Source organism: Aspergillus aculeatinus, assembly GCF_003184765.1.
Source record: "Aspergillus aculeatinus CBS 121060 unplaced genomic scaffold BO66scaffold_15, whole genome shotgun sequence".
Lineage (NCBI taxonomy): Eukaryota > Fungi > Ascomycota > Eurotiomycetes > Eurotiales > Aspergillaceae > Aspergillus > Aspergillus aculeatinus.
Window position 1 is genome coordinate 317,149 of NW_020291484.1, and position 26,869 is coordinate 344,017.

General features: G+C 55.2%; 10 protein-coding genes across 10 annotated transcripts; 5 read left to right on the forward strand and 5 right to left on the reverse strand.

The window, feature by feature from the left end:
* Positions 1-818: 818 nt before the first annotated feature.
* BO66DRAFT_346487 (uncharacterized protein) lies at positions 819-1,619 on the forward strand (the record flags this gene model as incomplete). The annotated part of the gene is made up of 1 exon (XM_025644580.1): positions 819-1,619. A coding segment is annotated over one exon (798 nt), but the record flags the coding sequence as incomplete, so codon positions are not given.
* A 294-nt stretch (positions 1,620-1,913) lies between these two features.
* BO66DRAFT_346489 (uncharacterized protein) lies at positions 1,914-3,725 on the reverse strand. The gene is made up of 5 exons (XM_025644581.1): positions 3,501-3,725; positions 3,214-3,439; positions 3,101-3,153; positions 2,377-3,029; positions 1,914-2,291 (listed from the first exon to the last, which is right to left on the reverse strand). Exons 1-5 carry the CDS (start codon positions 3,541-3,543, stop codon positions 2,070-2,072), a joined length of 1,197 nt encoding a protein of 398 aa, XP_025505575.1. The 5' UTR covers positions 3,544-3,725; the 3' UTR covers positions 1,914-2,069.
* Positions 3,726-3,766: 41 nt separating this feature from the next.
* Positions 3,767-5,628, forward strand: BO66DRAFT_427677 (MOSC domain protein; the record flags this gene model as incomplete). The annotated part of the gene is made up of 2 exons (XM_025650364.1): positions 3,767-5,425; positions 5,528-5,628. Exons 1-2 carry the CDS (start codon positions 4,039-4,041, stop codon positions 5,626-5,628), a joined length of 1,488 nt encoding a protein of 495 aa, XP_025505576.1. The 5' UTR covers positions 3,767-4,038.
* A 172-nt stretch (positions 5,629-5,800) lies between these two features.
* On the reverse strand, positions 5,801-7,668 carry BO66DRAFT_410204 (nucleobase:cation symporter-2 family protein; the record flags this gene model as incomplete). The annotated part of the gene is made up of 3 exons (XM_025649226.1): positions 5,801-7,299; positions 7,349-7,515; positions 7,577-7,668. 3 exons carry the CDS (start codon positions 7,666-7,668, stop codon positions 5,801-5,803), a joined length of 1,758 nt encoding a protein of 585 aa, XP_025505577.1.
* A 2,845-nt stretch (positions 7,669-10,513) lies between these two features.
* BO66DRAFT_319185 (stearoyl-CoA 9-desaturase sdeA) lies at positions 10,514-11,944 on the forward strand (the record flags this gene model as incomplete). The annotated part of the gene is made up of 2 exons (XM_025643641.1): positions 10,514-10,754; positions 10,815-11,944. The coding sequence occupies 2 exons, from the start codon at positions 10,514-10,516 to the stop codon at positions 11,942-11,944; spliced, it is 1,371 nt and encodes a 456-aa protein (XP_025505578.1).
* A 677-nt stretch (positions 11,945-12,621) lies between these two features.
* Positions 12,622-15,410, forward strand: BO66DRAFT_390602 (M3 family metallopeptidase). Its single transcript, XM_025647047.1, has 3 exons — positions 12,622-14,259; positions 14,314-14,954; positions 15,016-15,410. Exons 1-3 carry the CDS (start codon positions 12,943-12,945, stop codon positions 15,206-15,208), a joined length of 2,151 nt encoding a protein of 716 aa, XP_025505579.1. The 5' UTR covers positions 12,622-12,942; the 3' UTR covers positions 15,209-15,410.
* A 491-nt stretch (positions 15,411-15,901) lies between these two features.
* BO66DRAFT_448032 (NAD(P)-binding protein) lies at positions 15,902-17,672 on the forward strand (the record flags this gene model as incomplete). The annotated part of the gene is made up of 5 exons (XM_025651729.1): positions 15,902-15,983; positions 16,091-16,581; positions 16,649-16,829; positions 16,886-16,996; positions 17,043-17,672. 5 exons carry the CDS (start codon positions 15,902-15,904, stop codon positions 17,174-17,176), a joined length of 999 nt encoding a protein of 332 aa, XP_025505580.1. The 3' UTR covers positions 17,177-17,672.
* Positions 17,330-18,826, reverse strand: BO66DRAFT_48321 (uncharacterized protein). Its single transcript, XM_025653327.1, has 4 exons — positions 18,709-18,826; positions 18,566-18,636; positions 17,907-18,506; positions 17,330-17,848 (listed from the first exon to the last, which is right to left on the reverse strand). Exons 2-4 carry the CDS (start codon positions 18,614-18,616, stop codon positions 17,624-17,626), a joined length of 876 nt encoding a protein of 291 aa, XP_025505581.1. The 5' UTR covers positions 18,617-18,636; positions 18,709-18,826; the 3' UTR covers positions 17,330-17,623.
* Positions 18,827-19,278: 452 nt separating this feature from the next.
* On the reverse strand, positions 19,279-19,820 carry BO66DRAFT_48374 (uncharacterized protein). The gene has a single exon (XM_025653328.1). The coding sequence runs from the start codon at positions 19,787-19,789 to the stop codon at positions 19,325-19,327; it is 465 nt and encodes a 154-aa protein (XP_025505582.1). The 5' UTR covers positions 19,790-19,820; the 3' UTR covers positions 19,279-19,324.
* Positions 19,821-22,097: 2,277 nt separating this feature from the next.
* On the reverse strand, positions 22,098-25,903 carry BO66DRAFT_346506 (putative translation elongation factor eEF-3). The gene is made up of 3 exons (XM_025644582.1): positions 25,426-25,903; positions 22,430-25,325; positions 22,098-22,322 (listed from the first exon to the last, which is right to left on the reverse strand). The coding sequence occupies exons 1-3, from the start codon at positions 25,611-25,613 to the stop codon at positions 22,209-22,211; spliced, it is 3,198 nt and encodes a 1,065-aa protein (XP_025505583.1). The 5' UTR covers positions 25,614-25,903; the 3' UTR covers positions 22,098-22,208.
* Positions 25,904-26,869: the final 966 nt, after the last annotated feature.

Consider the following 26,869-nt stretch of genomic DNA (forward strand, 5'->3'; position numbering starts at 1 on the left):
GCCCCCCCCCCCCCCTTCCCCCGGGAAAGCTGAGGGTCCGTCCACCGTCCGGAGGGATGCCCGGAAAAGGGAAGGAGTTGTACTACCCCAACAGCGTGGAGTGTGCTGTACTGGACCTTTCGGAGTGATGGCCCATTTCTGTTTTGGGTTATTGCTGCTGCTGCTGCTGCAGTGGCTGAATGGGAAGTCCGAGATTCTGTTGTGGAAGGGTATGTCCGGATACCTAGGGGAAAGATGGGATGGGATCTTTAGCTGAGAAGCTCGAGCTCGAGCTCCAGCGCCAGCGCCAGCGCCAGCTATAGCCTAGTGCAGTAATTCCCCCCCTCCCTGCCCTGTCTTTGCCCCTGCTTTTTGTTTGATGAGGGTCGGAGAGTAACGAAGAAAAGCGGTCTACTTGACGCCACATCCACGAGGTTGGGAAGTGTAAAAGCTCCCAGATTCCCATGGTTGAGGATTAGAGTTGGGGATATGACGACTGTTCACTCAACCGGTTTTTCTGTGCATTGTCTTAGTTTTGATTTTGAATCGTTTGTTGCTGTTGTTGTTTCTTTTTCTGAAGAATACTCTCAAGTATTGACTTTTGTGTTGGTGCTGTGGGGTGAATGAAACCCACATGTGTTTTTGGGCTTTGGGAGACCAAGAGATTTAAGGTATGGCTCGTGCACTTCCACCCACCCACCCACCGAAGGTGTGTTGTGTTTCTGGTGCAGTCGAACGAGAACGTGAAAGCATGATGATGACGATGATGAGGACGACGACGATGCTGACGCTCTCACCGCAGCCGCAGAATCCAGCCCTAAAAAGCAATGCGCGACTGGAGCATGGAAGAGCCGATGGACGGGATCGCGGGCGAGCTCTCGACGCAGCACGGGGGCCTGCGGTCGACGCTGCTCTTCTTCATGGCGGTGGCGTGGTACAACGTGATCGAGCTGGTGGTGCTGGTGCTGACGACCTTCCGGCGGTGGCGGGGGCTGTACTTCTGGAGCCTGCTGCTGTCCGGGGTGCTGGGGGTGGCGCCGTACACGGTGGGGTTCCTGCTGAAGTTCTTCACGCAGACGCCGGCGCTGGCGACCGTGACCGTGCTGACGGTCGGCTGGTGGACGATGGTGACGGGCCAGTCGCTGGTGCTGTACTCGCGGCTGCACCTGGTGCTGCGCGACGAGCGCCTCCTCCACCGCGTGCTGCGCATGATCCTCGCCAACGTGCTGCTGCTGCACGTCCCCACCACCGTGCTCACCTACGGCGCCAACCTCCGCCAGACCCCCGCCTGGCTGCGCGGCTACAACATCATCGAGAAGCTGCAGCTCACCGGCTTCACCGTCCAGGAGGTCGTCATCTCCCTGCTGTATATCTGGGAGACCGTCAAGCTGCTGCGCATGTGTGCGGCCCGCGAGAACCGCAAGATCATGCGCCAGCTCGTCGGGATTAACGTCGCCATGCTGGTGATGGATCTGGTGCTGTTGAGTCTTGAGTATGCGGATTATTATGCCGTGCAGATTAGTCTGAAGGGCGCGGTGTATAGTATTAAGTTGAAGTTGGAGTTTGCCGTGTTGGGCCGGTTGGTTGCTGTCGTGCATAATCGGTGTCCGCCGGCGCCGATTGATGGGGATTTGCAGCTGAGTCGGTATGCTGGGGGACAGCAGGGGGAGGATGATGATGGTGGTGGGCATGGTGGGTCGGGGGGCGCGATGGCGGCGGCCGCGGCGGCGGCGACGGCGGCCAGGAGTGTCGCCGTGCAGCGGGCCCCGTTGTGCGTGACCGGGGAGAGGACCCATCGTCATCTCGCATTGAATGAGGTGAATGTCTCGATGAAGTGGAAGAATCGGACGGACTTGGAGAAGGGCGACTGCGATTCGGAGGTCCACCGCGCTTGTTGGAGGTGAGGTGAGGTAATGACTCGATATGATATGACGGTTATGAATTCATGTGTGCATGTGTCTATGTGTATGTATCTAATTCTCAGGTTCCGACTCCGCACTTGATGTCAGGATAGTGAACAATCAACATGGGTCAGTCCGGTCACAGCCAGAAAGGTCTGTAGAGAGGCCTGTACAAGGGGATGAGGGAGATCAATTCCCATCCAACGACCCAGCATCCACCTCTTCGCCTTCAATCCACCCGAATTCTCCCTCGGAGTCCTCTTCATCCTGGCTGTCGGCGATCTCTTCCGCTTTGCGCTTCCGTTGACTGGCCGAGGCTTCAGGGTTTTGGGTGGAGCTTGCTTCCACGACGATCTGCTCTGGTCGTTCGGCCTGCGGAGGCGAAGGAGTATCCAAAGCGTACAGCCCATCCTAACAGCAACCCAGTTAGCCTTGCTTTCACCTCAATACACTCCCCACAACAGAACATCAAGAACAGAAGACAGGGAACACGAACCTCGCTTACCCCAAACCCAACCACCGTATCCCCGACAACCCTCCCGCGAACCACCCTCCCTCCCCTCTTCATCACCTCCACCACCCTCCCCTTCCTCCACCCTCCATCTCCCTCCCCCTCTGCCTCAACGAAGTCCTGATAGACCACCATCCGTGTAAACACACAGCTCTCCCAGGCCGCCGACCCCGCCACCACGGGACACAGCGTCGCCCGCACCTGGCCCCGAATCCGGGTGTGGGTCTGGTTCGTCACCAGCACGGCCGTGTTCCCTCCTCCGCCTCCGCCGGCTGTACTAGCCAGCTTGGCCAGCTGCGTCGCCAGATCGCTCAGCACGTTCCATTTGCGGTTGACCAGCCACTGGATGTGGGCTTTGTCATGCACCTGCGAGGAGGCGCTTAGGGCGGCGCGTTGGTCGCTCGGGTTGGGGAAGTAGGGGGGAAAGGGGGCGGAGATGGAGTCGACGACCAAAAGGGTGGTGGACGGTGGGGGGAAGTTGGGGGGCGGGTGGTGGATGAGGGAGAGGAGGTGCGGGAGGGTTGGGGTGTGGATGTGAATGAGGTTTTTGGCTTGGAGGCTAGGGTCAGATTGGTTTGGTTGTTGCTGTGCAGCAAGAAGGCGGTTGAGTTGGCGGCGGGGGAGTGGGGGGCCCGTGTCTGATATTGAAGTTTAGTTTGGGGTGTGATGGAGGTATAGGTGGTGGTATAGAAAGGGGAGAGGAACGTACCTATCCAGACGACTGTTTCGCCCTTGGCTAGGGCTGTTGCTGCGGTGTTTAGGCTGCGGTGGCGTGTTGGTTACTGAGGGGGTAGATGTTGGCAGGGGGAAGGGAAGACGAACGCTATGGCGGTCTTGCCTGCTCCCGGGGGCCCGAAAATCTCCGTGACATGACCACACGGTAGGCCCTTGCTCTGCAGATCCCCGAAGCCTTGGAGATCGTCTTCGATGGGCGGGGTGACTGCTTCATCGAGCTGGGGAAGACCCGTTGAGACGGTCTTGTTGCCTAAGGCAGCCGACGCGGTGGACGCGTGAAGGGACTGCGAGGCCGGGAAGGAGATGACTCGATCTAGGGGTGTTGGCTGGTTATCTTCTATCTGATTGGAGATTCAGGTAGCGATATCACTCACTGGGGTCCTGACTGGGAAGGCCCAGAAAGTCGAGTCGATTCATGATGAATGGATAGATGAGATGGATTGATGAAGTCAAGGGTCACGCGTCGCGCGCGCGTCTCGGCTTGTTCACATCCAGCGGGATATGAGGATCTTCTGATTATGGACTGGACTGAGGATGTGATGTCATGGTTGAGCCATCACTTGAGCATCGTAAGGAGGTTCTAGACAGTTGCCTTTTAAGTGGACAGTTGACAGTGCTCCGAAGACCTGCCGTAGTCCACGTCCAGTTGGCAGTCCATCGGCATTGAAGATGTTCTGGAAGCTCGGGAACGAGCCGAGATCCGATCTCGCCCCGATCTGATAAAAAAGATCAAAATCGGCCCCGCGGAGGAGGGAGCTGCACCTTTTCAATCACCTCGATAACCTGACTATAATTGCAGCATACCTCAATTATCTTTCAGTCTGAGACTGCATAACTATATACCTGAATCCCTATCTACCCGATTCCACCCTCCTCACAATCCACACAGAGCACTCAAATCCACCACCATCAATGCATGACTCAAACCTCACCACCCTCAATGCATTATACAATGGCGCACCCTCACTCCGACCCCTCCTCCCCTACATCATCTCCATCATCTTCCTCCTCTTCCCACTAACAACCTACCTCCGCTCATCCCTCCCAAACCCCCGAGGCTGCCGCCGCCTCGGCACCAGAAAGAGCAACATCGCCGACGAATACGACCCCCAATACAGCGAGGGCACCCCCAGCGACGCCATCGACCCCCAGACCGGTCTCCCAGCATGGCGCATCAAAGCCCTGTTCATCTACCCGATCAAAAGCTGCAGAGGGATCGAGCTCGACACGGCGGAGGTGATCGACACCGGCCTAAAGTACGACCGACTCTTCTGCTTTGCCGAGTACATCGAGGCGAAGCCGCCTGCACCAACCCCAGCACCCACCACCTCATCGCCCACTGGCAATGCCCAGGATAGCCCAAAAGGGGAAAGCGGACACTGGACCGCGCGCACCCTGCGCGACCGCCACTTCTGCAACCTGGCCCTCGTGCGGCCGGAGCTCTGGGTCCCGGATCCCACCAGCCCGGACTACTCGGCGTCCCTCCCCGAGGTGCAATCCGAGGGCGTGCTGATCATCCACTACCCGCGCACGCTGCCCGCCCGCCTCGCCCGCCTGCCCCTCCTCCCAGCTCTGTTCCAGCTAGCCCTCACGCTGCGCCTGTGGCCCCGCGAGCAGTCCTTCCGCGTTCCGCTGGCCCCTTGCCCTAGCCCTACCCCAAGCCCCAGCAGCCACCCCAACCCCAATGCGAAGACAGCCCGGAAAAACAACAACTACCCCCTCCACCCCCTCAAGATCTGGAAAGACACGCCGCTCGCCCACGACTACGGCCAGCACCTCCCACCCTCCCTGCGCCGCTTCCTGGCCGACCCCAACACCACAGCCCAAAAACCCCTCACGCTCTTCCGCGAATCCGCCGCCCACCACCGCCAGATCTTCCGGAACGCGCCCCCCAAGGACCAGCTGGGCTTCCAGACCGTCACCGGCTTCCAGGACGCGTACCCGCTCCACCTCCTCAACCTGGCCAGCGTCCGCGATGTGGCTGCGCGCTGTCAGGCCGAGATCCCCCGGCTGACGGTGCGGCGGTTCCGCGCGAATGTGGTCGTGCAGGGGCCGGGGCGGTTTGAGGAGGATGCGTGGCGGAGGGTGAGGGTTGGTTCTCAGGAAGGAGGGGGAGGTGATGGGGTGGAGATCCATCTGGCGTGTCGGACGATGCGGTGTCGGTTGCCGAATGTCGATCCGGACACGGGCGTGCGCCATCGCGCGGAGCCGGATCGCACGCTGAAGGCGTATCGGCGGATCGATCGGGGGGATCCCACGAATGCGTGTCTGGGGATGCAGTTGGTTCCTGCGGTTCGGAGTGAGTGTTTCCCCCCAACTTCTTTTGTTGATGATCTGGGATAATGGTGGTGGGGGGGTGTGAGACTAGAATTGTTACTGTGCGGGCTAACTGATTGTCTAGATTTCACACTTCGCGTCAATGATCCGATCACGGTCCTCGAGACTGGTGAGCATTGCTATATCAAGATGTTGGCGCCTGGTGAGGTGGTTGAAGGGGTCTGATCGATTTCTGTGCAACATTCCGGTGCCGAAACGCTATATAGAATATTTATATCATCATTGCATTAATTTAATCCCGTATAATCCAAACTATCGCTCTCAAGGGTATCCCAATCCATCAATCTGCCCTCGCAAGGGTCGTAGTCAAACTAAAGAAAACAAAGCAAATACAAAGTTATACAGCTGAAACTCCAGACGGGTGCTCCCCCTTCGTGTATTGAGCATTTTCAGGCTCGTCCGGCTGTTCAACCGCCCGAGGTTCTGCTCGAGCCTCGACAACAGCCGCCCCCTCATCCGCTTCTTCGGGAATGATCAGGTTCAAAATCACCCCCAGAATGGCGGTGATGGCGAACCCGTTGTTCATCACCAAGTCAATCGCATCCAGCAGACCCGTCAGGCCGCGGTTGTTGCCGCTGTAGGTGAAGAAGTAGGAGAACCAGGTAGGCACCAGGGTGACACCCATGCCGATGGAAAAGGAGGCCGTCAGGACAAACCGGTTGCGCCGCGTGAACGGCACAGTCGCAATAATGCGGACTCCAGAAATGGCCACGGAGGAGAAGAGGAACGTGGTCATCCCACCAAGCACCGCGCTGGGGATGGAGGTGAGGGCGGCAGCAAACTTCGCAAAGATGCCCATGATGACCAAGAAGAAACAGCAGCAGTAGCCAGCCTTGCGGTTGGCGCACTTGGTCAAGGCAATGACACCGTTGTTCTGAGCAAACACAGACATGGGGGTGATCGTGCACAGTCCGGCCAGCAGACAGGTGAATCCGTTACCCAGAACACCACCCTGGACGCGAGAGTCAAACTCCGGACCCTCCACCTCTACCTGTGATACATCACAGGTGGCGGTGATATCGCCGATCGACTCCATCATGACCACGATGTACACGGCCAGCAGGGGTAGGATCAGAGGTGCGTAGATGGTCAGAGGGAAGGTGCGGACCCAGATGAACGAGGCCACCGGGGCAGCATCGATGCTCGACCGGTCGAAGTATCCGCAAGCGGCAGCAATGATGCATCCAACGAGCAGGCCGATGATCACAGCGCAGGACTTCATCATTGGAGCGCCAAATCGTTCGCACAGGATAATCGTCACAAAGACCGAAAAGCCAAGTCCAATGAACTCGGGGCTGCCCCAGGGGAGAGCGTGTGGCGAGTCGGCACTAGGGCACAGTGCACGGCTGGCTGCATCCGTAAAACAGGTTCCCGAGCCACCAGCCCAGTCCTCCATACTCGACTGAATCAGACTGGCTCCAATCAACAAAATCGTGGGGCCGGTCACCAATGGCGGGAAAATGCGTTTCAGAATCCGAGGGCTCATGAACGACAAACCAATTTCGAGCAAGGAGCACAGACACGACGTGCCCAGCAGAGCCCCATAGCCCTTCGGACAAGGCAGGCGGTTCCCATCGCTATCCACCGGGCAGTATCCCGACGTGTACATTTGGTTGAACGTTCCGGACGATACGGTGATGGTAGCGAACGAGGTACCAACAACTGAGATCAACCCCGTTCCGACATAGAAGCGAGTTTTGTAGACGTGGAATCGGGCCATCTGTACTGCAGACAATAGGCCGGAAACGATAAGGGAAGTTGAAACCAGGTATTCGTAGTCTTTCGTGCCGAAGTTGGCACCACTCGTGCCACCGATCAGGATAGGGGGCGAGATGACTATTGAAGTCAGCAACGGGTTGTAATTCCAGGAACCTGTCCAACGAACCTCCACCCAGCATTGCCAGCGCATGTTGTAAACCCAAGAGGAGGGCCAGAAGAACGGGGACTTTGTCCTCCAGTCCGAAGAAGGGAGCGGACTTGCGGCCCCTGTTGATGAAAGGAAGGTTGGGGGTGAAAAGGTATGCATAATCGTAGTCACCGACCAGTCCCTCTCTACAAGATACTTGTTAGTATGGAGGAACGGCTCTATCATGACTCGACCAAGCACACATACCTGGTAGTGAATGTCTTGACCATGCGCCGGGTCTTCTCCCGCCAGGACCGTTTAGGTCGCAAGTCGGGACCGATCTGATCAGGTCCGTCCATGCTGAGTGATACTTGGGAGATGGATACAAAGGTAGGTGGAGACGGGGGTAGTAGATTGAACGGTATATAGAATTGCCGAATCGGATTGTGATCTAGACAAGCTCTCAACTCGTGGAATGGATCTGGGGATTCTAGCTTGAGATCACCCCAGAATTGTTCGAAACATTTGATGTCTATATAGATGGTAGTTTCATTACCGGCTTCCGAAGGAAATTCGTGTGATCTCAGCGATCGGGTGCAAAGGATGATAGGAGACTATCGGTGGCGTGGAGGTGCGTGAATCAATCGAATAATGCCTTGGACTGGTTATCTCTAGGCTCTCCACGACTGGGAGGCGACCGACTGGAGACTGGGGAGATACCCAAGCGAGAGCACTAGACTGGACTAGAGAGACTAGAGGAGGAGCAGGTCGAGTCTTGGGTGGTCATGGTGGGGTCCCGCGCGATAAGACTCAAGCTCGCTGACTGTCGATTCATGTAACGCCTCTCGCCGGCTTATCAGTTCTTCCCCCAGATCGGGATCCGCCGACGTCCATCTTCGGTGGCGGAGCTTCGTGGATGGTTATCTGGCTGTATAGATCGGGATGAGTGCGAACACCAGTTCTCTGTCTCCCATGCGGTCGAACCGTCTGGGGTTGAGCTGTTTCTTTTATGATAGAGATGAGATATGTAGACGAAGTACGGGGAATTTGTATGGAGTACAGCCCACGATGGATTGAGCATGGGTCGAACAGTCCGGGGAAGAACCAGAACCGATCGGGCAATGCATTAGTCACGGAAATTGGCTATTCGAGGACACGGCAGCGGGTAATTGTCAGTCCGGATTCCGTCAACTGGTGTCAACTGGTGCAGTGTCAACTGGTGCCAACTTTATCACAACCACGCTGACTCCGGCTTTTGACTAATTCATCTACTACTTTAGTGAGTTGAATAAGTTAACAGTCATTCCAATTCTTGACTGCATCTCGTCCGTTGCACAGAATGAGCATGGTGGTACAACTACCAGCCAAGTGAGGTACCAGTCGCCCGCCAACGACTTGTCCTACCTGCCTGCCAACTGGGTCATGGTGGCATGGAGTCTGAGGAATCAAACCTGACCATAAATTATGCACTGGATAGTGTTAAGTGACGCGAAGCAATAGCTTAGCTGTGACATCGACGGCAAATTCCAGAAATCTTGGGTAGGTTTAGGTAAGCAGCTGACTCAAGCATATGGAGAGTCCTTGCCTACTCCGTACCTTGCCATGATGAGGATATCCTACCGTAGGTATATTTGTGCTCGTGCACCTTGACATCAAGTGACCGCTTCGATCTCTGCACCTCCGCGCTTCTGCCTGAGGCAGGGGTGGGACGAGGTGGGCACCATTGGAATGTCGGGGGTACGAGACTAGTCCAAGTTCTGTCGATGACTCGATGCGCAACATCTGTGCTCCCAATCCCTTAGTTACATGAGACATACTCAGAAAGAGGCCTCCACCTGGAGTACCGAGGAGGCCACTGCAGCAGGTAAGAGCTTGGATAACCAGTCTACACTGGTTGCGATGTTTCAAACTATGGAGGTTCACATGGTCATCACGTGTAGACACGAAGCTTTGGGATGTTGTCTACCGAGCCTGAGCTGGTCATGTTGGGACTGTGGGAGGCATTTTGATTCTGCCTGAATCATATGGCGACGATCAGCTACGAGGTTGACCCGAGGTGCAAGCTAGCCTGGACCATCATTGACTTCCCGCAGTGGCAAATTGAACGAAAATTCGTGGTTGCCGCCCATAGGGCTGCATCAGCTGCTTTCCTGGGAATTCCAGAACTACTCCTCGCCCGGCCCAAAACACATTGCATTGGCCTTGATTTACCGAATTCACTCAAGTGCTAATGACCCCGGAGTTGCTCCCTCCGTCAGCCCACCTACTGAGTACAGTCAGAGATTGATAACGAATCAGCCAGGGAGCTGGTGTGCAGCAGCGGAGAAAAGAGCCACTGGATGGCAAATGGACGGGGCCTTGCCAGTTGCCACACACTAGCCACGGAGGGAGGCGGTGATCAGCCACAGCCGCCTGCCAGGGCCGAATTGGAAAACGTTGGGGATTCAACAGATGTTACTGGGCTGCTGATTGGCTGGACGTAGCCGGGATTGCCGAAATGGGCAGAGGCTGGCCGGGGCTGGTCTGTCGAATCACGTCTCGCCCAACAAGCTTACTCGAGTCCAGATGGTGGAAGAACGGGTGTTTTGTATGGTTCATGGTTGGAACTCTCCCTCCCGAACCTGAAGCTGTACTTTTCTGTACACTCACCAGTCTATGAGTACCTATTATTATTCTTTCATACCCCGTTCCCTCCTAGAAGCACCGTGTGTGTGTGTTGCATTCGTCTTCAAACAAGTACCTCGGGATCTCCCCGGCCACAGTCATCCAGCAGTCAGACCACTCACCAGTCACCACTGACTGACCTGTGATCAAATCACTTTCCGGATTCTCTCATTGCCGCATCATCCATCTTCGCCGCCAACCTTGCGTTTCCCCAACCATCATCCCGCCCAGTGGACCCTGGGTCGAGTTCAACTCCGTCCGATTTTTCTCCCCTCCCCTCCCCTCTGGGATTTGTTAAGATCCTTCATTCCTTTGCTGACTCCTCTCTTGCCTTCTGGATTATATTCCCCACCCTCTCCTTGCCTTGCCTCATTCTTTTTTCTTCCCTTCTTTTATTCTTTGGGTCTCTTCTTCAATTCTTCCCTTTCTTAAAACCTCCCTCCCCCGGAGCCTCCCATCCGCTTCGACCACTTCGTCTTTCCACCACCCTCCACATACTCACCTTGTAGAGGGTAGACGAGTGACCACGCACCATCCAAAATGTCTGCAAAGCCAGCGGACGCTTCCCGGTCTCGTGCCGCGGACCCTAAGAAAGTTCACATTGCCGACACTGCGATCAACCGCCAGAACTGGTACAAGCATGTTAACTGGCTGAACGTCTTCCTCATCATCGGCATCCCCCTGGCTGGCTGTATCCAGGCTTTCTGGACGCCTCTTCAGCTGAAGACCGCCATCTGGGCCGTCATCTATTACTTCTTCACCGGTCTGGGCATCACTGCAGGTTCGTACTTCTCCCGATTTGCTTCGCCAGGGGCAAGATGCTAACGGTAGCTCGACATAGGATACCATCGTCTGTGGGCTCACTGCTCCTACTCCGCTCGTCTTCCTCTCCGTATCTGGCTCGCTGCCGTCGGCGGTGGTGCCGTTGAAGGTTCCATCCGCTGGTGGGCTCGTGACCACCGTGCTCACCACCGTTATACCGACACCGACAAGGACCCCTATTCCGTTCGCAAGGGTCTGCTCTACTCTCACCTTGGATGGATGGTGATGAAGCAGAACCCCAAGCGTATCGGCCGTACCGATATCTCCGACCTGAACGAAGACCCCGTCGTCGTCTGGCAGCACCGCAACTACCTCAAGGTCGTTTTCGGTATGGGCTTGGCTGTTCCCATGCTCGTTGCCGGTCTTGGCTGGGGTGACTGGATGGGCGGCTTCGTGTACGCCGGTATCCTGCGTATCTTCTTCGTCCAGCAGGCCACTTTCTGTGTCAACTCGCTTGCCCACTGGCTCGGTGACCAGCCCTTCGACGACCGCAACTCTCCTCGTGACCACATCATCACTGCTTTGGTCACCCTGGGTGAGGGTTACCACAACTTCCACCACGAGTTCCCCTCCGACTACCGCAACGCGATTGAGTGGCACCAGTACGACCCTACCAAGTGGAGCATCTGGATCTGGAAGCAGCTTGGTCTCGCCTACGACCTCAAGCAGTTCCGCGCCAACGAAATCGAGAAGGGCCGTGTCCAGCAGCTCCAGAAGAAGATCGACCAGAAGCGCGCCAGACTCGACTGGGGTACTCCCCTCGACCAGCTTCCCGTCATGGAGTGGGATGACTATGTTGAGCAGGCCAAGAATGGCCGTGGCCTCGTCGCCATCGCCGGTGTTGTTCACGACGTGACCGACTTCATCAAGGACCACCCCGGTGGCAAGGCTATGATCAACTCCGGTCTCGGCAAGGACGCCACTGCCATGTTCAACGGTGGCATCTACTACCACTCCAACGCCGCCCACAACCTGCTCTCTACCATGCGGGTGGGTGTCATTCGTGGTGGTTGCGAGGTTGAGATCTGGAAGCGTGCTCAGAAGGAGGGCGTCGAGTATGTCCGCGATGGCTCCGGCCAGCGGGTCATTCGTGCTGGCGAGCAGGTGACCAAGATCCCTGAGCCTATCCCCACCGCCGATGCGGCATGAAAAGACTCGTTCATGACTACTACTTATCATGAATGTACAATTTGCGTCCTGTTTCTGCCTCTGGCGATGTCTCCTGTTTTATAACTTAGCACACAGGGCGTTTGATGATATTCCGAGTGTTGGGAGTTTCCGGAGTTGGCCTTGATTTGTTTTCCTTTTTTTTTCTCTTATAAACCCCTGCAGACAGAGCGTGTCTGGTTTGATGAGTGGCTTGCGCATTTCAAAAGCGACCTGATATGATCGAAACTCCACAATGCTTGTTAAGAATAGAGCAATGAAGATATCCACATCAAAGTCTGGTTCTTGTAGGCTTAGCTTGTTCGTAGGGTGCGGGGTTTCTTGTAGCGGGTGCATGCAGGGTTTTCCATGGCTGTTTGTCAGCTTGCTTGTGCAGTAGAGCAGCAGGTATAACAGTGAGGATTAGTGGAATTGTGGAGTGGTGAGTGAGAATTGGTGAAACTTGGTGAAACTTGGTGAAACTTGAAGGGAACTGAAGGGTACTGAGTGTGGGTTATGGACTGACAGACTGTGGAGAAAAAGAGAGGTTGTGTGGGTTTTTGTTGTGGTGCGGTCACTGCAGCTCAGTGGGATCCACCTGACCTGACCTGAACTGACCAACCTCCGCTAACTCAGTTGAGCTCGAGGTTCAACTGGCAACAACAGCTTGCCTCACCCACCACCAACTCTCATTGTCTTGCATCACAACTGCATAGCCACGTATTGTTCCCCGCTCCCTCCCTCCCCCTCCAACCTAACCCATTCGCCCATCTTCCACCATCCTCACCATTGCTACCCCTCAATTCCGCCGTACCTTTTATCTACCCGCCCTCCTCGTCCTTCTCCTGGGCGTTTTCCTCGTCACCGTGGCTCCTCCGCTTCGCATTTCCACCCCCACCTTTCGACTCACTTCAGTCCTGAGCCATCTCCGTGGCTCTCGACTGCCAACCACTCTCCACCCAGGGTTGACGAATCTTCGCAAATCTCTCACTACCGCCAGCATGGCCCCCGAGCACCTCCGCCGACCTCCTCAGGCTCCTCCCGTCTTCACGGCCACCGCCCAGTCCATCCTCGACGACGCCAATCGGCTCATTGCCAGCTCCCGCAAGATCCAGGACGATGTCGTCGCCACCGTCAAGCCCGAGTCGGCCACCTTCGACGCCGTCGTGAAGCGCCTGGCCCACGATGAGAACGCCATGGCGCTGGAATCCCACATCCTCAGCTTCTACCAGGCGGTGTCGACCGAGCAGGAGCTGCGGGACGCCTCGTCCAAGGCCGAAGCGCTGATGGACGAGTTCTTCATCGAGGCCGTCATGCGTGAGGACGTCTTCACGCTCGTCGACGCCGTGCTGAAGAAGGACGAGTCGCTCGACCCGGAGTCCCGCCGACTGCTGGAGAAGGAGCACAAGAACTACATCCGCAACGGCCTGGGTCTGCCGGCCGGCCCGCAGCGAGACCGCTTCAAGGAGATCAAGAAGCGGCTCAGTCAGATCAGCATCGAGTTCCAGAAGAACCTCAACGAGGAGAGCGGGGGCATCTGGTTCACCCCGGAGCAGCTGGACGGGGTCCCCGAGGATGTCCTGTCGGGCTTGAAGAAGGGCGAGGGCGAGCACGAGGGCAAGCTGTGGCTGACCTTCAAGTACCCGGACCTCTTCCCCACCATGAAGTACGCCAAGAACGCGGAAACCCGCAAGCAGGTTACCATCGAGAACGAGAACAAGTGCAACCAGAACGTGCCACTCTTCCAGGAGGCCATCATCCTGCGGGACGAGGCGGCCCGGCTGCTCGGGTACCCCAACCACGCCGCCTTCCGCATCGAGGACAAGATGGCCAAGACGCCCAAGACCGTGAACGACTTCCTCGGCGACCTGCGCTCCCGCTTGACGGCCGGGGGGCAGAAGGAGCTCAAGACCCTGCTGGAGCTGAAGAAGAAGGACGTCGAGTCCCGTGGTGAGCAGTTCGACGGCCACTACTACCTGTGGGATAACCGCTTCTACGACCGTCTCCTGCTGGAGCAGGAGTACTCGCTCGACCAGCAGCTCATTGCGGAGTACTTCCCCCTGCAGACCACCATCGAGGGCATGCTCAAGATCTTCGAGGAGCTTTTCGGCCTCGTGTTCGTGGAGATCACGGGCGAGGACCGCGAGAAGGTGGCTCCCTCGGGCAAGGGCAGCGACATTGTCTGGCACGAGGATGTCCAGATCTTTAGTGTGTGGAACGACGAATCCGAGGGCAGCGGGTTCGTGGGCTACCTCTACCTGGACCTGTTCCCCCGGACCGGAAAGTACGGCCACGCCGCCAACTTCAACCTCCAGCCGGTATTTTCTGTCCTTCTGCGTCATCCAAATAACCTCCACTAACCAATCTGCCAGGGCTTCATCGACGCCGACGGCAACCGCCGCTACCCGGCGACCGCGCTGGTGTGCAACTTCACCAAGCCGACCCCCAAGAAGCCGAGTCTGCTGAAGCACGACGAGGTCGTGACGCTCTTCCACGAGCTGGGCCACGGCATCCACGACCTCGTGTCCAAAACCATCTACTCGCGCTTCCACGGCACGAGCACCGTGCGCGACTTCGTCGAGGCCCCCAGCCAGATGCTGGAGAACTGGTGCTGGACGCCCTCGCAGCTGAAGTCCCTGAGCCGGCACTACTCGACCCTGTCGCCCGAGTACCTGGCCGCGTGGAAGGAGCAGGCCGCGGGCCAGACCCCGCCCGCCGAGAACATCCCGGACGAGGTCATCGCCAACCTCATCCGCACCAAGCACGTCAACGACGCCCTCTTCAACCTGCGCCAGCTGCACTTCGGCATCTTCGACATGACCGTCCACCAGCCCGAGAGCCACGAGCACATCAAGCAGCTGCCCATCTCCGCCACCTACAACCGCCTGCGCCACGAGATCACCCAGATCGAGGGGCCCGAGAGTCTGGGGCTCGGCGAGGAATGGGGCCACGGCGAGGCCACGTTCGGCCATTTGATCGGCGGCTATGATGCCGGGTACTATGGGTATCTGAGGTAAGTCCCCGCTCTCCTGTTCCTTTTCTTTCGGCCGGCCATGCTAACTCCCCAATCCCAGCTCGCAAGTCTACTCCACCGACATGTTCTACACCGTCTTCAAGGAGAACCCCATGAACCCCGAGGCCGGCCGTCGCTACCGCTTCAAGGTCCTCGAGAAGGGCGGCAGTCAGGACGAGATGTCCATCTTGACCGACTTCCTGGGCCGCGCCCCCAAGACTGATGCCTTCTATAAGGACATGGGGTTGGCTTGAGCTCTCGGGGTGCTGAGTTGATGATAATGAGTGGAATGAAAGAAGTCAAGTTCAAGTTTACAAATATACCAGTGGAAATCACATGGCCGATGTCTCTTGATTGGATGCATTATGGATGTATACGTAGCTGCAGTGGTTCTGTCTATTGGAATAATACTAGTAGTAGGTGTAGACGTCGCTTTAGGTCAAGTGCAGGCCTGAATAACCCCTACGAATCATGTGGCAGTTTTGGAGACCTTGCCTTGGGCTGGAGCGAGCAGTTTCAAGAGGGAAAGAGTATTACCCTTGATACGTTCTCATCGAAGCATGTAAGGAGGCCCGCGGGACTTGCCAAACATTGGCAGTCAGCCAAATCGGTTTCCTGGTGGGATTGAACAGCGTAGCGCTGCAGTACGCATACAGGAACAATGGCCTGACCTGGCCTGGCACTGCTAAGTTACCACCTGGCAGGGGCACCCGGTAAAGCTCGGTCTTAAACCCACCCCGATTGCTGGTCATCAACACCCGTGCTTAAATCCGACTGACTGTCTGCACTAAGTCCACGGTATAGATCCGGCTTGCTCTTTGAGCAAGGACCATATAGACTGCATAAATCCCCTAACCGCAATTAAGCACGTCCTCATCTCGCCACGGACAGCATCCACCAACCCCACCCAACCTCAACTTCATCCATAGAATCCCAAGCTCACCACGATGCCACCGACACCGTATACATCCCAAACCACCGTCGAAGAGGCCTGCACTGCGCTCGCGGAGCATATCTGCGGGAAAAGAGGTGGGTTCGGTTTGCTTGCTCGTTCTGCATCCTTTTGCCCTTCGGTTTCGCTCGCTTCATACCTTGTGCTGAGTTCACGCTGGACTAACGAAATGCACCGCACACAGTCCTCATAACCGGGCCCACGCCCACCTCCATCGGCGGCGCGACAGCCCTCGCTCTCGCCATGCTGCCGGCCACGCACCACCCCTCCCTCCTTTTCCTGGCTGGCAGGACCCCTGCCACATTGGAGACAATCACCGCAAGCATCGCCGAGAGAGCACCCTCCCTCCGGGTCAGACCTGTGGTCCTGGATCTTGCGAGCCAGAAGAGTGTGCGTCGCGCGGCTGAGGAGGTCCTGGCAGACACTGGTGGCGTGGATGTCATCATCAATAATGCGGGGGTGATGGCCTGTCCGTATGCCACGACGGAGGAAGGGGTGGAGTTGCAGTTCGGGACGAATCATGTGGGGCATTTATTGCTCACGAATCTGCTGATTCGGGAGATGCTGGAGCGGAACGGTAACAGGGGGAAGGATGGGGAGGTGGTTAGGGTGGTTAATGTGAGTAGTGCGGGGCATAAGAGGGGGGAGGTGAGGTTTGGGGATGTTGGGTTTGAGGTACTGTCGTCTTCCTTCTTTCTCTGATTTGGTTCGGGGAGGGTGGATGCTAATGCTGGATGGTTAGGATGGAAGCGTTTACGACAAGTGGCAGGCTTATGGGCAGAGTAAGACGGCGAATATGCTGTTCTCCGTGGCTCTGGCGGGGAAACTCGGAGGTCGTGGGGTGATTTCGGTTAGTCTCTACCCTGGTAGGGTTCTGTCGGGCATTGCGAGGCATTTGGTGTTGGAGGAATTTGTGAAGGCTGGTAAGTAAGCTTTCGTCTTCTTGGTCCGACGCGATGAACTGACGGAATTTTGACAGGATGGAAGACCGAGGATGGAAAGGTCGTTGATGACACGAAGTTGAATTGGAGATCATTGAGCCAGGCAGCCGCGACGTTGATTGTGGCCGGGTTTGAGCCGAGTATTGCTGGTGAGTTTTTTCCCATTGGGTATGGGCTGGTGCTGACATTTAACAGAGAGCAATGGGTCGTACCTGGTCAATAACCAGATTGCTGATGACCAGGCTGCTGCGTATGCTCTAAGTCGAGACAACGCGGAGAAGCTGTGGGCTCTCACGGAGGAACTGGTCGGGGAGAAGTTCGACCTTTGAGCTGTAAATTTGATCTCAATGTGCCGATCAAGCAAGTCTGTTGTTTGCCACTGTCATGTTTGCTCGATCTTACCGGACTGAGCATATCTGCCGTGCAGCTAAAGAGGTTGCTGCGGCCAGAATAGCAGTCCCCAGCCCCAGGCCCGCACATCCGGCGTGGCACTGGTTGATACGAGTAGTAAAGTAGTGGCACAGATTCTCAGCCTTCTTCAGCCGCTGTGGCAAGGTGGTCGATGCTTCAAACTGCCCGGATCGCTTGAGCGTCTGGAAAATCTCGGTTAGGGACGCATAGACGGCTACCATACCAAGCCAATACAGCAGCACAAGCGGTATGATCGAAGGATTTGAGAACGCCAATATATCTCCAGATGCAGAAGCTCTTGCCGCCACGACTGATGCTCGAGACACATACGGTGGGCCTTCGTTCTCCAACTCCAGCCCTCGGTACTAATCGAGCATTTGTCCTTCGTGGAACAATGCATTTCGCATCAGACGGTCAGCAGAGTACCGGTCGATCCCCCCCGATAGTGTTTTCCGTCGCACAGCCGATAACGTTTGTATAATCTGAAACAGTATATCCAAAAGCTGGTCACAGACGTCTGATGAGGCCACCGTAAGCGGGTCAAGACTTGGGGCTGGCGTAATTTGTCCGTTGATGCAGATGCGGAGGAACTAAGCAATGCAGTCATCAGTAGGGTCCCATGCCAGAAGACAAAAAGCAGAGATATACATCGACGGTACGGAGCCGTCGCACGTCCTGTTTGCTGAGCACCGTCGTGGGTGATTCCAGCTGCCGTACAATATTACAGGCCGCTTGCACATGTACCTGCCATGCACCACTGTTCTGCGCTGGCGGGTAAGTGTACGACTCGTATAGGGCCAGGATCATGCCACTGCGGATGAGGTCAGTGGGCTGGTTGAGCTCGTTGAGGGCGCATATTTGCTGCACCGCAAGCTCGTACTGCTGCCGACTCCGCTGGGTGAGTGTATCGTCATGTCGGCTGTTGGCGACATGAGTTAGGGTTAAAGCAGCTAGCGACCTGTGAACGATGGGCGACTGGGCCTCCAAGAAAGAAGAAAAGGTCTCGGCCCAGTTAACGGGTGATTGATAAGTGACTGCATTCGGGGTCTTCGGGGGAGGTAGTCGTCGAGGAAGTGAGCGATCAGCTGTACTTGATCCTGGTAAATGACCAATGATTGCTGACTGCACTCGAAGGCAGGATGTGCAGGATGTGCAGGATGTGCAGGATGTGCAGGATGTGCAGGATGTGCAGGGTGTGCAGGGTGTGTAGTATGTGTTCTGTGACCTATCGTAGCACTGCTGCTGCTGCTGCATGACATTACCCTCATTATTAACAGGCATTGTGTGACAAGCAGGATATCCCTTACATCCGTGAGTATCCTCCACAAGTCAACTTCGAAGATTGGCACCGAGTGCATTTGGGTCGGGTCTTGTCACACTGGACCGGAGTGGGCCTTTGGTTAGAATCCGGGGTAACAGCCGAGAAGTGGAGCAGTGTAGACTCACTCACCTTGACCTTTCTTGCCAGACACGTCCGACAGCTTTGAGCACGCCAGGAGCTTCTACCCATCCTAGCTCAATGTCTTATCTTGGTCACAATTAGGCCAGTAGAGTCATCACTCTCAGAGGTAATACCTTCTCGAAGTGAAGGTGGAGAGGAGCAGAGAAGTGGTTTCCGACTAGTACGCAATGCCGGAGCGGAAGAATATCGCCCCGGGTTTGTATACTTCATTTCAGCACCCATAGATGATGCATTGTTACTGTGACGGCCTAGAATTACAAAACAGAAGCAGCAAGCATGTCTTCTTGATGAGAACATATGGAGCCTTCTTGCATAAGAAACTCCCAACTGTTGAGGACGATAAATCGAACTGATTGCCATCTGTAATGGCCCCAAAACAACCTGCATTTCCCTCCTGCTTCCAGGCTCCTTTTGCCTGTTCAACGCGCGGCTTGAGACTCCTGCATATGGAAATCCTAGCCCACGAATCCCTGGGCGTGCTGCCTTGACTTTTTCACAATAATCTATACATTAGAAATAAAATCACTAGATGGCTTTGATACTCAGAGATCCTTGGGTCGAAATTTCCTCCAAAAGAAAAAAAAAAATGAAAGAAGAAAGCTAACTACTCCAGGAGGGGCTGACCCGCCTCCTCCGCCTCCTTACAAATGCTACGGATCCCCTCATAGAGTCTCTTAACTTTATCGCGCCCCTCTCCGGCTGCCTTCTTAGCGACCTCGACCCGCTCGTCTGCGGCTCTGGCCGTATCGACGGCACGATCGACTTGCTCTCGAAGAAGCTTGTAAGCCCCCTTAGCAACTTCAAGGCGCTCCCTCAGCTCATTCATATGGGACTCCTGACCCTGGGTCAGCCTGCGCTTTTTGTACACAGGGGCCTCTTCGTCTTCCTCGAAGAGATCTTCGGGCACTTCATGACCCAGGGCCAGGAGATCCACCGCACAATCAATGAAAGCCTGTGTAAATAGGCTGTTCATAGTGAGCAATATGCTCTCGGCATAATAGCCGTATGCGGTAGAAAATGGTCTTCGGACTCGCCAATATTTCACACCATGCGCAAGCGCGAGCTGCATTTGGTGAAGATAACGCCGGCAAGAAAGAAAAAAGCAAAAGGCTTCCAACGAAAAAAGCTGAGCATCGAACTGAGGCTTCAAAATCCAAATAGTAATGGACTTGCGGTTTGCTCTGGATAGAGGACTCGGGGCACGTAGAGTGGCCAATTTGTAATAAATTGGCATAGAAACGGTATTGGTATGCAATTCTGTGTCTTTGCTTCCACATGCTCTCGGTGGAACAGCGGCTGAGCTGGGTGTCGAACGGCTGGAATCGACGTGGAAAGGAAGTGCTGGCATTTTCAATGATGGTGTGGTGATGAAGGTGATGATGAAGGTGGTGCTGGTATCCATAGAGGGATGCATCAGCAATGCTGATGTACTGCATCCGCATTGAAGCTTTTCGCACAATCTTGCTCAGGATGGCTCCGCACTGGAAGCTGCCATCGATTCGTAAGATTCTCTGAGTTGAGAATCTATAAACTGCTTTGATGCAGTCTTCGTAATTGCCGCAGCAAATAATATCTCAGTCGCGAGATTTCGATTTGCCTTTCTGGTGGCACGGCACGTCTTGGGACGGCATTTCTAATCTGATGTTTCTGATGTTTCTGCGGTCAATGTTAGTCAGAGACACTTTGCTCGTCGAATCTCGCCGTTCTCAACTTTGCTTGAGTAACAGGATAGCCAGTTTCAGGTGGGTCTTGACTTACAGAAATGTGATTGCCAGCGCTTTTCTCTCTTGGCAGAGATAGCTTTCCAAAAGAGTATATGGTATAAAGAGAGGAAGAATTAGATAAAGCGAAAGACTGGAACTGGAAGAAGGGGATGTTTGGTATGTGAGTGGGAGTGGGAGTGGACAGGAAGAAGAGGAAGAGGAAGAGGAAGAGGAAGAGGAAGAGGAAGGAGAAGAACCCATAGCCATCAACCAGGCCCATTGTGGTCAATGAATCCAAAAATCTAAACCAAGATTGAATGAGACCTGCGACATGGTCATTGAATGATCGAAGTAGCTAGTCTTTGCAGACAGCAGCCCTGGAATACCTTGAGCCATTGAATGTGCTACGCATGGCGAATTGATTCGCTGGCTCCTTGTCCGCAATTGACTCCAGAAGGTATCAGTCTTGGTGAAATGGACATTGTAGATTGAGCCGCCGGTAGGCTCATGAGATTGTCCGCTTGGTAGTAATGCATCAAGGCATATCCTAGCTTTTAGTCTCTTTGAATGAGAAGCTGTCCCTAGCCGCATGCTAGATCCCAGTTTCCCATGAAGGGGCGTATGCTCAGCCCTTGTGATAGGTAGACATCAGCAGTGGCCGTATAAGATGGCATAATCCGGTTGATGAGGATTTCATGCAATGAGTATAGTGGTTGGACGGGGTGATACATCAATTACCACGAGTGTATCCTGGAGCTTAGAAGTAGCATTTTCACCGAGCAGGCAGACAGGAGGCATATCATAGATTATTCGGATTCCCATATCTATAGTACGGCCTTCCAGTCAAGATGATATATCTTGGCTATGCTGTAGCAGCATAAATATCAAATTTTAGAGTTGTGTGAGGATCTGTTTCGATGATATGCATAGACCCAGCGGGAGACTGCACACATTCCAGGAATCTTGATCGTAGCGATAAAGGCATAAGCTGTTGAAATACGCCTGATGGGTCTGAGGCTTCACAGCGATGTTGCACGTTCAGCAGCAGGAGTCTTGGATTTGCGGCAGGCAGTCTCCCTCGGCATGGACTGTTTGCCGTCGTTGATGGATTGTGGACTCAAAGTCGAAGCTCGAGTTCGACAATCGGGAGAAACGAGAGAGTTGAGCATAAGAAGCGGGGTGAAGAGGTTTCTGACGATGAGGACTTTCAAATGCGTTTGAAAGGTCAAAAGCAGATGGTAGTTAGCTCGAACGATAAGATACTAGGTCGATCTGCGATCAGTGGATTTGTTAGGATATATTATATTGAAGCGTGATGTAGTTCGAGCCTCGGCTCGAACTAATCTTTCGAGGCTGGTAACGGTGTCGATTGATCCGACCTTACTCAGTATCTGAAAAGAGAATCTTAGAAATCAAGCTTAGGATGATTAAGAGCAAAGAGATGATGCGCTTGAGGTCCAACATCTACTAGATCTAGGGAGGGGGGGGGGGGTCAGGGGCAGAATACTGAAGGCGGGCCTGACCGCCTTCAGCTGCCCTACTTCGATGTCGGGATTCGGGATAACCTCACATCACGTGATATCAGAATCAAGATCCCGTCGACATTTCGACCACGTACATGCTATTCTAGACCCATTTCGAGCAGCAAATGAAGCAGGAAGGTAGTATTTAAGCCATTAAACCAGGTTTTGAATTCGTATGACCGTGACTTCTATGAACATTAAAGCATAAGCAAAAAAGCTATGTAACCTCGTAATCGACCCCTTTTTGACCTTTCAAACGCATTTAAAAGTCCTCATCGTCAGAAACCTCTTCACCCCGCTTTTTCCTAGCAATTCTCTCCTTGCGCTTCTTACGTAATTCGCTAGAAGTGAGCTTCTTCTTCTTCTCAACGACAGTCTGAAGTCAAAGTTAGCATCAGGGGTCATCAAAATATCGGATATATCCGAGGGGAGGGGGTGGGGGCGGCGGAAAGCCGAGAGCGGAAAGAGGAGGGAATAGCATACCTTGTTGCCCATGGCATCGACGATCTCAGTATCGCCGGCGTTCTTGTCCTCCAGACGGGGACCGGAACCCTGACCCTGAACCCAGTTGTGGCCGGAGGGGGTCATCTTACCGTCGACGACGGCCCAGACTTCCTCAGTCAGGTTCTCAGTGAACTCACGGGAGTGAGTGATGATGATAACACCACCCTCGAAGGTCTTGATGGCCTTGGACAGGGCACCGAGGGAGTCACGGTCCAGGTAGTTGGTGGGCTCGTCCAGGACGATGACGTGGGGGCGCTGCCACGAGCAGGCGGCCAGGACGACCTTGACACGCTGACCACCGGACAGACCGCGCATGCGGGAGTGAGAGACAAGCTCGGCGTCGAGACCGAAGTTCTCGCAGTGCTGCTCGATCTCCTTGCGGACCAGGGGACGGAACTGACCGCTGGCGAGGGCCTCCTTCTGATCGACCTCGGCGACCATCTTGGCGTGGGACTGCATGATCTCGGAACGAGGAATCCAGGCGTTGTCGGTGGACATCATGGGGGTCCAGCGCTCGGACTTCATGCCGATGTTGTCACCCAGGGCGAACGAACACTCGTACTCGTAGCTGTTCTTGAACTTTCTACGGGCGTGGATACCAATGACGCGACGGAAGGTACCCTCGATCTTGTAGATCTTGTCCATGGCCTTCTCGTCCTCCTCGGTGACGATCTTGTTGGCACGGTCCATGGTCTCACGGTCCTCACCAGTCTGGAAACGCCACTGGATGTACTCGGAGGGAGTCTTGTCGAGGTGGTTATCGATGTGGGCGAAAGCGTGCTGCTTGATGTAGGCGATACGGATGTTCTCGTGCTGGTAGACGTCACCAGAGGTGGGGATCAACTCACCGGTCAGGACGTTGACCAGAGTGGATTTACCGGCACCGTTGGGACCGATGACAGCAATACGAGAGCCCAGGGAGACCTGGAAGGTGATGTCGGTGATCTGGGGCTTGGGGGTGTTGGGGTACTGGAAGGTCATATTGTTGACACGGATGATGGCCTTGGCCTTGGTCTTGACACCCTCAAGGAAACCGGGCTCGGGGAACTTGAACTCGATCTCGGAGGCACCGAGCTCATAGTAGGAGCGAGCGGCAGGGACACGCTTGACGAACTCGCTCAGGTTACCACGGTAACGCTTGAGCTTGAAGCGCTCGTAGTGGACGACGTGCTGGATGACGTTGTCCAAGAACTTGCTGTCGTGGGAAACGATGATGGACGTGCAGGGGGAGGTGCAGAGGTAGTTCTCCAACCAGGCGACGTTCTTGACGTCCAAGTGGTTGGTAGGCTCATCCAGCAGAAGGATATCGGGGTCCTCGAAGACGGCACGGGCAAGAGCCAGCTTCATCTTCCAACCACCGGAAAGGGAGGTGATGGGGCCCTCGAGCTGCTCCTTGAGGAAACCGAACTCCAGAAGCTTGGCCTCGACTTCGGACTGAGGGATCTCAAGACCGACCTCGCGGAGCTTCTTCATGGTCCAGCCAATGACAGTCTGCTCAGTATCGGCAGCGTCCAAGTCGTGCTCGACGTAGACGGTCTTGACCTCGGACTTCTTGGGGAAACCCTCGAGCTGCTCATTGTTGATGGCGCGCATAAGAGTGGTCTTACCGGTACCGTTGGGACCGAGGAGACCGTAACGCTGACCACGCTTGAGGCGGAGGTTGGTCTGGTTGAGCAGGATCTTGGCACCGTAGGCCAGGGAGAAAGTGCAGTTACACAGATCCTCACCCTCCTCCTCATCGGAGAGGACGGCATCAGCCTCAGCAGCGAGGGGAGAAGCCTTCTTGCGGAGGGTCTCGACGACGCTCTTGGCATCCTCCTCACCGACGATGGCGGCAATGTAGGGCTGGGCGTTCTGGGTCCAGCTGGTGACCTCAGCGTCCTTCTCGTCAACGAGCTGACCGGCAACGGCACCGACGTAGTTGATGACAGCCTCAGCGCCCTCGGCCTGGGTGGTGTGCTTCTCCTTGAGGATGTCCTTGAGAATAGCAGCGACGGTGGAGATGTCACCGGCGGTGGAGATCTCGGGGATCTTGCCGTCCTTGACATCACCGACACGGGTAAGAGTCTCCAAGGCCTGCTTGGTCTTGCCACGGGCCTCAGGGTCGGCCAGGGTCTCGAAGTTCTTCTCGAGACGGGGCATCAACTTGGGCAAGAAAGGAGCGACGATCTGGGGATCCTCGACCAGCTTACACATGTTGTCGACGATGACAGCGGACTTACGCTTGATGGCGGTCTCACGCTCAACAAGACCACGGTCAAGCAGGGGGACCATGATAGCGAGGGTAGGTCCGGTGACGTCGGAGACGAAAGTGGTGGCACCGAGCAAGTGAACGGTCTCGGAGACGTTCTCAGGCTTGGCGATACACTTGATGAGCTCAGGAATGAAACGCTCGATATCCTTGTTGACGATCAGACCGCAGACCTTCTCCATGGTGCCGTAGGCGGCCTTCTTGATCTCAGCCTTGGTGTCCCACATAGCCTCGGAGACGACGGGGATCAGGTCAGGAACACGGAAAGAGAGCTGAGCGGGGGCAGACTCGACGAGAGCCTCAATGCACTCGAGAGCAGTGGCCTTCTCTTGCCACTTCTGGGCGTTCTGGAGGGAGTTGAGGATGGGGGGGAGGACGGCCTTGACAGCGTTGCCGTTGATGCCCTTGACGATGGCGATAGCGGCAGCGGAGGCAGCGTTCTTGACGGGAACCATCTTGTCACCGACGGTAGCGAGGACGTCACCGAGGATGGCGACAAGGTGGGGCTCGACACCAGGAGCGATGGTGGAGTGGGAAGCAATGGCGCGGATGGCGTTGCAGGCACGCTCACGGGCGTTGGCATCCTTCTTGTTGGCGAGCTGCTTCTTGAAAGCCTCGACAGCCCTAAGTCCGGGTGGTTAGTCTCGTTCTCCCGTCTGCAGAATTTTCCGGTCTGACTCGAATGACCAGACCACGCAATGATGACGATGACGATGATACTCACTTCAGGGGCAGAACCTGCTCGGGGATGGGACCGCTGAACAGGTGAGCCAGGTTGTCGGTGGCAGCGTTGACCTCATCCTGGGAGGTGGAGAGGTTGAGGTTCTTGAGAAGGTCCTCGAGAACAGCCACGGACTGGGCAGTCTCCTTGCTGGTGGCAGCAGGAAGGGAAGAAGCGTCAGCAGCAGGCATTTTGGTCGTTAAAGGTTCCGAAGAATCGTAAGAGAAAAAAGGATAAAAAGCGAGAACGTGTGAAAAAACGTTCTAGGGTATCTCGAGAAGAGGAGGTGGTGGCCCACGAAAGATTGCGTCTGATTCACAAAAGACGCAACGCACGCTCTAAAACGGCCTCTATTTTTGTTTGTCCAACAAAGACAAAGGAGAAAAACACAAGAATTTTTAGAGGAACAAAACCTCTTTTGAAAAAAAGGGAGAGATGAAGGATGAGGGGGGAGAGAGGGAGAGAGAGAGAGAAGGAGGGAAAGGAGGGGAACAGGGTAGATTGGGGGGGTATGATATTTATCGCTTTGTGGCCTTTTTTTCGCCGCCCAACACCCGCTCAGCTATTAAAAAATTTAAAGAAAAATTTTTTCTTGTTCCTTAGAATGGGTCGCACTAGCGCCGGATATAGTTTAGGGTCGGTTTCGATAGGACTCAGCGACTCAGCAGCAGCCAACCCACTGGAGTCTGTGGCTACGACCGTGGTCAATCGACAACCCTCAATGGCTGGCCGGCGGGGGCGGCAGTGGCTGAGTCAGCCACTTCCCTGCCAACTTTCTCTTTCCCCCCCACCCATTGATTCCACTCCCATATGTAAGATTCTTGCTCTGGCTCTGGTTCTGGCTCTTGCTGTTGCTATCCATCGAGTCTCTTTGCTATTGTCCGCCATCGATCCATCTATCGCCTCCTTCCTTCTCAACGGGATCCCGAAGTTTGCCTTCCGCAATTATTCATACTCATGTATACAACGAATTCTGATAGATAATTCTAACTAGTCATCACTAGTGATGAACAATTGACAGAAGGAAACTACCAAACTCGGACTCGACTACCAGCCAACCCCACCGCAAGCACGTATCCTCATTATTTGATTCCACCAATATACGGATGTTATACAAGACCCTCGACAGGGCTGAGAATCGCGGCTCATCACGATATCCGACCCATTCTGATAATCTCCCCAGTTGTTCATGTTTGCAAGTCACTGCAATTAATCCAGCGGTATAAGGAGGGCGGCCTTAGCGCATCCCTACATGTACGGAGTAGAAAAAAGCATAAACCCCCTCCCCGCCTCCCCTCCCTTCATGGATAGATACTATCAAAAAGTCAAGTTCATCCCCTTCCCAGCGATGATTCCGGGGTGCAGCAATCCGTTCCTTCAAAGCTGATACGTAGCGCGCGCATTGCGGAACGGCTGTAGGTGGTTCTCCGCCGCCGCCGTCGCCCCC